This window comes from Triticum dicoccoides, chromosome 6B (assembly GCF_002162155.2).
Source record: "Triticum dicoccoides isolate Atlit2015 ecotype Zavitan chromosome 6B, WEW_v2.0, whole genome shotgun sequence".
In the NCBI taxonomy this organism is placed as follows: Eukaryota; Viridiplantae; Streptophyta; class Magnoliopsida; order Poales; family Poaceae; genus Triticum; species Triticum dicoccoides.
Window position 1 is genome coordinate 296,704,511 of NC_041391.1, and position 8,992 is coordinate 296,713,502.

Genomic DNA, 8,992 nt, shown 5'->3' on the forward strand with positions numbered 1-8,992 from the left:
GACTTGTTACTCTCCAGAAAGTGATCTTCCAGGTGGTTACATGTCAGTTGAAAGCATTCTAGAGTAATTGTGGATCGCCAAAGAACAACTCTGTAAAGGTTTGGAGACTCGAAGATCTATCACGAGTAATTGAGTCGGGTCCAAGTGATTTTACCTCAAGGGGAACAAGGTGGAGACATTGGTCTTGGAAGTTAAATCTTAGCCCCTCCAACTAGACGTAGAGTTGTCAAAACAACTTCAACGGGTGCAACAAATTTGAAACATTGATTTAATATACAATGTGTTTTAACATATTTCCAAATAAGTGTGGAGACGTCTTCTGAAATACTATTGTATAAATTTAAAATTTTACAATGTTTCCTGTTTTCAAAATTCTGGAAACATTCTACCAAAAGACAATCTTTGTATAGTCAATACACCAAAAAATTCTGCTATATATTGTTAGACATATGAGCGTATCTAATGAAGGAAATGTCAGCAGTGTCTGCACTAACTATGTGGTTGCCGTGCTTGCCGCTGGCACACCTGGCAAGGGGAAAACTCTCTGCCCCCGTGACATTATCGCGTGGGGATCATATTTGGCCTTGAGCTGAGCGATATTGCTCCACTTGGCCCCAAAATGTCGCTGCCATCCATCTTGTGATGTGTAGTATGGCAGATACTGCTTGCACTCGATGCCCTCCTTGTCACAAAATGGCAGCACTGATTGGTTCTCCCTCTGTAGTCGCTCTAGTTCATCGGCAGATAGAGCCGACCGAAGAAGTCCCACAGTGTAGAATACGTCCCCGCCAGTGGGTGGCGTCAGGGCCGGGCCGTCAAAATTCGGGGCCCTGTGCGAAACTAAAAAATGGGGCCCTATCTCACAAAAAAGAACTAACGAGCTATTATAATGCGTATATATATAATATATGATGTACATAATATAATGTTTACATAACAATTGGACATATGAAAAAAAAAGCCATACCTATCCAATTCCGATGATCCGATTGATCTAATGAGTAATGACGAGGGACGAGGCGGGGTGGAGCCAGGATTTGGGTATAGGGGGCCAAGCCAAGTATGGATAAAAAAATCCAGTACAAAAGATAATTATCGAGAACAAGGTTGAGAACTTGCACACTAGCTTCATTAACATTTTCAGTGCGTTGACAATTCAATAAGAAAACGAATTAATCTAAATGGTGTTTGGCAGCGTTTTCACTCCTCAAAATTGAGGAATCTCAGTTTCAGAAGCAAGTCAGCTTAGAAAACGAATTAACTTTTGTGTTGTTTGGCAGAGGAATTTTAATTTCTGAATTCTAAACTCATATGGTTGACATAGAAATTTTTACATCAAAAATAGGAGCTCATACAGGATAATTTGCATCAGGATAATTCCCGGGACGCATATATGAGATGAGAATAAAAAAAATTAATATAGTGTGATGTGCTAACCTACTAGTTTGTTGGCTGAAGCAGTGAAGTACCTTAGCAGAGTAGGTAGTAGGGAGATCAGAGTTAGACGTGTGGCAGAGTTAGATAATACGCTAATTACGGATGAAAGAACGGAGTCCAGGAGACTAGATCGAAGATTACGTTCTCGACTGGCCGCTAGTGGGCTTTTACTATGGGCTTTTCCCTCTCTTTTTCCTCCAGGAGGCGACGTTTCTTCGGTTCCTGTAGGCACGATCGAGGGAGTTCCTATGTGACGCATTTTGCGTCAAAATGCTGCACTTTCGCACAGGCACGTCGTCGGTGCGCTGATTGGGCCGGCCCATTGCAGTGCGCTGCAAATACCAGGTGATAAATTGCAAAAAATAGTAGGGTGCGACGGTTGGGAATCGAACTCAGCACTGGCGACTCGCACGCGCACCCTACTAGCCACTAGGATGGACGAGCTCATTTGACCAAACTGCAGCGGGTACCTACAAGAACTAAAGAAAGTATAAGACTGTTTGAAAAACATACTTTACGATTTCCCAAATAGCAAAAACAAAAGGTGAATATTTTATCAAACGCAAACACTATTAGTTTTATTTTACAAATTTTGAGAAAACTCAAACATTTTTTCAACACACAAACGAATTTTGGAGACGCGAACATATTTTTTTGGAACGGAAACATTTTTTAAACTACCCAAAAAACTGAACAGGAACAATTTTTCAATTTTCAAAACAAAATTTGGAAACACAAACAACTTTTGAATTTCCCAAATATTCTTGGAATTTGTGACATTTCTTTAAAGCACAAACATTTTCTAAATCTTAAGAACAAATTTTGAAACAGAGAACAAATTTGGAAGCACGAACAATTTTTGCATTTGAGAACAAATTTTGAAATGGAGAACAAATTTGGAAGCTCGAACAATTTTTGAAAGCATGAACAATTTTTGAATCTTGAGAACAAATTTTGAAATGGAGAACAAATTTGGAAGCACGAACAATTTTTGAATATTGAGAACAAATTTTGAAATGGAGAACAATTTTTTAAGCGCGAACAATTTTTGAATGTTGAGAACATATTTTGAAATGGAGAACAGATTTACAAGCGCGGACAATTTTTTAAAGCATGAACAATTTTTGAATGTTGAAAACAAATTTTGAAATGGAGAACAAATTTGGAAGCACGAACAATTTTTGAAAGCACGGACAATTTTTGAATCTTGAGAATTTTTTTTGAAATGGAGAACAAATTTGGAAGCACGAACAATTTTTGAATGTTGAGAACAAATTTTGAAATGGAGAACAATTTTTTAAGCGCGAACAATTTTTGAATGTTGAGAACAAATTTTAAAATGGAGAACAGATTTAGAAGCACGGACAATTTTTTAAAGCACGAACAATTTTTGAATGTTGAGAACAAATTTTGAAATGGAGAACAAATTTGGAAGCTCGAACAATTTTTGAAAGCATGAACAATTTTTGAATCTTGAGAACAATTTTTTTAAAAGAATGTTCGTGCTTTTAAAAGAACATTTTTGGAAAGTTGCAAACAATTTTTGAAACGGAAACATTTTTTGAAATCGCGAACATTTTTTTAAAAGTTGTCAAAATTTTGAGCAAAAACATTCTGAACAATTTTGTTAACACAAAATATTTTTTGAAAATTCCGATTTTTTTTGAATTTATGAACAAAATTTGAAAACACGAACATTTTTCAAATTTTGAACATTTTTGTAAAAGCGTGAACATTTTTTTAGAGAGAAAACATAAACTTGAAAAACAAAAAAGAAAATAAAAATAAAAATAAACAGAAATAGAAAAAGAAAGGAAAATAAAAAAACTGGTTCAGGAACCTTCTAGAAGGTTCCCAAAACCGGAAAAAACCCAGCTGGGAACCTCTAGAAGGTTCCCAAAACCGGGAGTGCAGGAACGGTTAAACGGGCCGGCCCGTTGCATCGCTGCTCGGTCGCTCGCCTGTGCGAAGCACCGGCAGTTTGACGCAACGAGCGGCAAATAGGATATTCCCACGATCGATTCGAAAGTTGCCGGTTGCCGATCCTGATCCTGTAGCTTTTTTTAGGGAATCCCAATCCCTGTAGCGATATGATGAGGCGTGCGCTCGATCGATGGCCTCGTCGCCTCTCCAGCCCAACTCTAGCGTCACAAGGCCCAATAGTGCTTAGTTTTTTTTCTAATACTAGGTCTGTATAAAAATTTGGGGCGTCAGAATTTTGGGCCCTGTGCGGGCTGCACTTTTGGCACCACTGTGGGCCCGGCCCTGGGTGGCGTCACCGCCGTCATCTGGGAGTTCCATTTGGCCGTGTTCATAGGGTACATGAGGATGAGCCCGACTGGGTTGTCACCCCCGAGGATGCCTTTGAGCACGCCAGCATTGAAGTCGAGAATGCGTGACCGGGGGACGAAAAGGTTCAGCCATGGGTGTGGCACATCCCACACGCCAGCCGACCGAAGCACAGCCTCCTCCACGCGCACGCGGTCAAGGTACTGGAAGTACGTCACATCCTTGGTGAACACGAACCCGGGCACAAAGCTCATCTGAGCTAGCACCATCTCTAGTTTCTGGTCGACGGATGGGGCGGTTGTCTCATCATAGTACATGGCGGCTTCAAAGAAGTAAATCGCACCGGAGCCAGTCTCGGATGCGAGGCCAGCAAGCTTGTTGATATCGGCTTCGGAGAAGAAGGGCGTTGACTTGGGGACCTTAGTTAGCGTCCGGTTAAGCTGGACTTGGCCTTCGACATAGTCGAAGCCGGCTTCGCTAGCCTGCTTAGAAATGAGCAGCTCCTGGTCTCTGGTGAACGCAACCACATGCTCCAGCAATACGACTCGAACACACAACCTCTCGGTAACGTGCGCCTTGCGCTAGCCACCTCAACTAGCTACCTCACGTGTTAACTTGCCATCGCGAATATTAAAGAACCTAGCTATAAAACTTAAAAAACACAAACCATAAGCCGTTGCAGATCTGATCTTTTTCTAAAATTTTGAACATGAATTTTTGAACCATGAACTTTATTTGGTAAAATAATTGTATTTATGGAAAAAAGCAAAAAATTGAATAGGAGAACTTTTCTAGAAATTACGAATAGTTTTGTGAAAATGCAAACAAATTTATTTTTTGTTTCCTTTTCGTTTGAACAAATTGATGAAACCGCAAACACTTTTCAAAATGTGAATAAATTTTGAAACCGCACATTTTTTGAATTGTGAAAAAAAAATTCGAAACTGCAAACATTTTTCAAATTGTGAACAAATTTTGAAACATGAACAAATTTCAAATTCGTGAAAAATTGAGTATTTTCCGAATAGCGAACAAATTTTGAAACCGTAAACATTTTTCAAATGGTGAACAAATTTTGAAACATGAATAAATTTAAAATTCGTGAACAAAATTATAAAATGCGAACATTTTTTAATCTGCAAATTTTTTTAAACCGCGAACATTTTTTGAGTTGTAAACAAATTTTGAAACATGAACATATTTCAAATTTGTGTAGAAAATTATAAAATTATGAACATTTTAAAAATTCTTAACAAATTTTGAAACGTAATTATTTTTCTAATTCTGAACAACTTTTAAAACATGAAGAAAATTCAAATTTGTGGATTTTTATAAATTATGAACATTTTTCGAATGTACGAACAAATTTTGAAAACTGTAAACATTTTTGAATTGTGAACAAATTTTGAAACATGAATAATTTTCGAATTCATGAACAAAATTCGAAAAATGCAAACATTTTTCGAATATATGAACAAATTTTGAAACTGCGAACATTTTTCAAAGTGCAAACAAATTTTTAAACATGAACAAATTTCAAATTCTTGAACAAAATTTTAAAATTGTGAATATTTTTCGAATTCCGAACAAATTTTGAAACCATATTTCTTTTATATTGTTAACAAATTTTAACACATGAATAAATTTCAAATTCATGAACAATAATTGTGAACATTTTTTGAATCAGCGAACAAATTGTGAAAACCATGAACATTTTTGAATTGTGAACAAATTTTGGAACATAAACAAATTTCAAATTCGTGAACAAATTATAAAATTGTGAACATTTTTCGTTAAACTGCGAACATTTTTTGAATTGTGAACAAATTTTGAAATATGATGCAATTCCAAAATTCGTGAACAAAATTTAAAAATTGTGAACATTTTTCAAATTGTGAACAAATATTAAAACCGTAATTTGTTTTGAATTGTGATTTTTTTTGAAACCGTGAACATTTTTTAAATTATGCACAAACTTTGGATCCGTGATTTTTTTTAATTGTGCACAATTTTTAAATTAATAAAAAACGAAATAGAAAGAAAAAACAGAAAAAGGAAAATGAGAGAAAAGAAAAGAAAAAGGAAAAATAAAAAACAGAATAAAGAAACAAAAGAAAAAACTAGAAAAGGGAAAATAAGAGAAAAGAAAAGAAAAAAGAAAATAGAAAAACGGACCAAAGAAAAAACCGATTCAAAGAACCATCTAGAATTTCCCAAAACCAGAAAAAACCAGCTGGGAACCTCTAGAAGGTTCCCAAAACCGGTGGCGTTTGAACAGTTAAATGGGCCGCCCCGTTGTGTCGCTGCTCGGACGCTCGCCTTTGCGAAGCGCCGGTAGTTTGACGCAACGAGCGGGAAATAGGATATTCCCGTGAGCATGTCACCATCTCACCCGTCCCGGTAACCACGTCAAGCTCGTGCACATTGGCGATTTGCGGGCCATGCCGGAATGCTTGCCCGCCGATGCCAGCATTGGAGAGCGTGCCGCCGATGGTGAGTTGCAGATAGTCCGTCCACGAGCGGGGCGCAAGGCCGTGCTTCAGCGTCGCGCGGAGGACGTCGACCCACAGCTGCTCGCCGCCAGCGTCGACGTAGTCCGCAGACACGTTGATGCGGTGGTGACCGCGCCCAAGCATGCACATGTCGACGACAACACCACCCGGAGCGAGAGACTGCCCGCGGACGGAGTGGCCCTGCCCGCGCGCTGACACGGGGAATGGCACCGGCGAGGACGCGGAGAACCGGATGAGCGCGGCGATGTCGGCGGGCGTGGCAGGGTGTAGAACAGCTTCCGGGGCGGCCTCCATGATGCGGCCAAAGTCTGACGACGCGCTCGCCGTTGAGTTGCAGTCGGTGCGGATTTTAGAGGCGATTCCTAGGGCAAAGAGATCACCGGGAAGGCCACCCGCAGGCATTGGTCGGAGTTGGCCGGCAACGATGGAGAAGAAGCTCGCCATGCCGATAAGAAACGCTGCGAGGCGAGTTCTTGCCATGTCGTTGCAGTGGCGCTGATTTGGAACTGACGATTGCAGTGGCGCTGGCTTTGCCTGCTGCTTAGGTGAGTAGAGAGAAAGATTGATGCGTCTGTGTTGTTTCAGGTCAAGAACTTTGATGACATTTTATAGGGTAGCATTATGCCTCGCAGAAGTTGACAAATGTAGGTCGTGCAGAGTTCTTGTATTTTCTCTCTCTAATATTCTTTTGAATGTATTGACTTTAGAGGGGAAAATAATTAAGGGTGCCGAAAGCATGGTTGAGAAAAAAGAAAGTTAGCGGGATAGCTGCATCTCTTGGTTTTGACTTGGATAGCACTTAACTAATGATTATTGAGAAGAGACTCCAAGCATTTCATTCTTTTTTCTTAGATTTGACTCGGAGCTCCATCGGCTGGACACGTATAATTTTTATCAACATCGTGGGCAAAAACTCATCAGCCCATTTCATTTTGAATAATACAACATGTATAAACTGTCCCAATTCTCACTCTTTTTTTTACGCCATGTCAGAAGTAATTCTGTAAACAGAAATTCATACTGCATGAATTTGACGGTAACTTTAGAGGGGACAGATGAAATCTGAATGAATCAAGTGAAGTTGGAGAAGATTAATTTGCCAGGGATGCTGACTAACAGAGTGATGTTACATGCCGTTAAACTAGAAACTAACACTCAATTTCTAACGCCATTTGCTTCGGCGTATTATTTAACAATAAAATCTCTCTGCTACTCCTACTGTGTATGTAGGATTGATTGGTATGGAGCGTCCGCCGATCAATCAGGCTTGGCGTCATAGGTAACTGCTGACCAAGTTTTGTTTATCATGTATGTCAAGTTGACTTTCTGGTTTGTTGATGTCCGGCACAAGTAAATTTATTTGCTTGTCCGGAATACAAGTATTCCTGGTTCATGTGAGGTCAGTATGGTTTTTATTTTATTTTAAAAATTCCGGAGACGGCTGGAGATGTAACTATAAAGAAGCCACATGATATTGCAGTTTGGGTGGGTGCATGAACGTGGAGGGCAATATATATCCAGACCAAATCAAATCTGCAGATACATCAATCCCTTGAATAATCTCCACGGGTTAGTGGTGATCACTTCACAACTAGTATTTGTCCTTCAAAGAAGCTCCAAGGCCAACTGAAAGAGCAATGCCCCTATGGTTCATGCACTCAAACGGCTATATATTGATGACTGGTATATTAGTGCATTTTTCTATTATTATTATGTCTGATCAAATTGATGCGCTATTAAAAACGCTTAGGCCGCATTTGGAATGGTTGAAATTAAATAAGGGGTATTTATTTTACACTTGTACCGGCCGCCCAACAAATTTCGGCTGGAAACGAAACAACGAACCGATATCTGTATTTTTTTACAGCTGTATTTAGAGGAAATACGGCAGTCCAATCAGGGTCTTACAGTTATTGCTAATTCATACATACAAGCGGCTACATATTCATGTCTCATATATTAGTGCATTGCATTATTATTATGTCTGATAAAAACCGTGTTTAAAAAAGCATTTAATTTTCTGGTTTTAGTACTACATCCGTATGAGATATTTTAGGCCTAAGCCAATGCTATGAACCGTCCATGTCTCCTTGTTGAGATTCACAGTCCGTAGGTAAATCATGAGTAGAGTTATATTTTCCCAGGAATGTTCTACTTTAGTTTGTTTTTTCCTTTTTGCGGAAAAAAAAGAAACCAGGATAGGTAGTAGGTGAGGTCACCAAAAGAAGTTTTCTTGGATCGCAAAATACAGTCCTTGAAAAGCATATTTTTTGTATTTTCTATGTATAACAAATCTTAAGAGGCAATTGTTTATGAATCTATTAATTATGTTTGTTGTATCTTTAGATCTACAAATTAATGCAACTGCTCCTAATCCATGAATGTGGATGAAATGCGGTGTATGCTGAATTGTTTTTTTACCGTCAACACTAATAGGCAAAAAAAATAATCTTTTATTGGTAATGTAGCCTCTCACGGGCGACAAGAAATCGTGTGGCATTGTCGTAAGTCACTCCACTAACGGGTATAGATGTCCATATCAATTGTTAGGCCTTGGCCCTAATGATTGTTCTTCCCATTATAATTAGGTCACTACCAACGGTAATTAGTGATACACCCAGAAACCATCAAAGTAGACAGATTAAGCTCATTTGTATGATATAGCATATGTTGAATCAGGTTAGGGTTTAGGATTTAGAGAGCTCCTAGGGCCGTAAAATGAGCCCTTTAGGAACTCTCTCACACGAGGGCGG

The 8,992-nt window shown here is 39.0% G+C and overlaps 1 protein-coding gene across 1 annotated transcript; it reads right to left on the bottom strand.

The window, feature by feature from the left end:
- Positions 1-493: 493 nt before the first annotated feature.
- Positions 494-6,719, bottom strand: LOC119320081 (cytokinin dehydrogenase 7-like). The gene is made up of 3 exons (XM_037594213.1): positions 5,988-6,719; positions 3,716-4,286; positions 494-804 (listed from the first exon to the last, which is right to left on the bottom strand). The coding sequence occupies exons 1-3, from the start codon at positions 6,717-6,719 to the stop codon at positions 494-496; spliced, it is 1,614 nt and encodes a 537-aa protein (XP_037450110.1).
- Between the last annotated feature and the right edge of the window lie 2,273 nt (positions 6,720-8,992).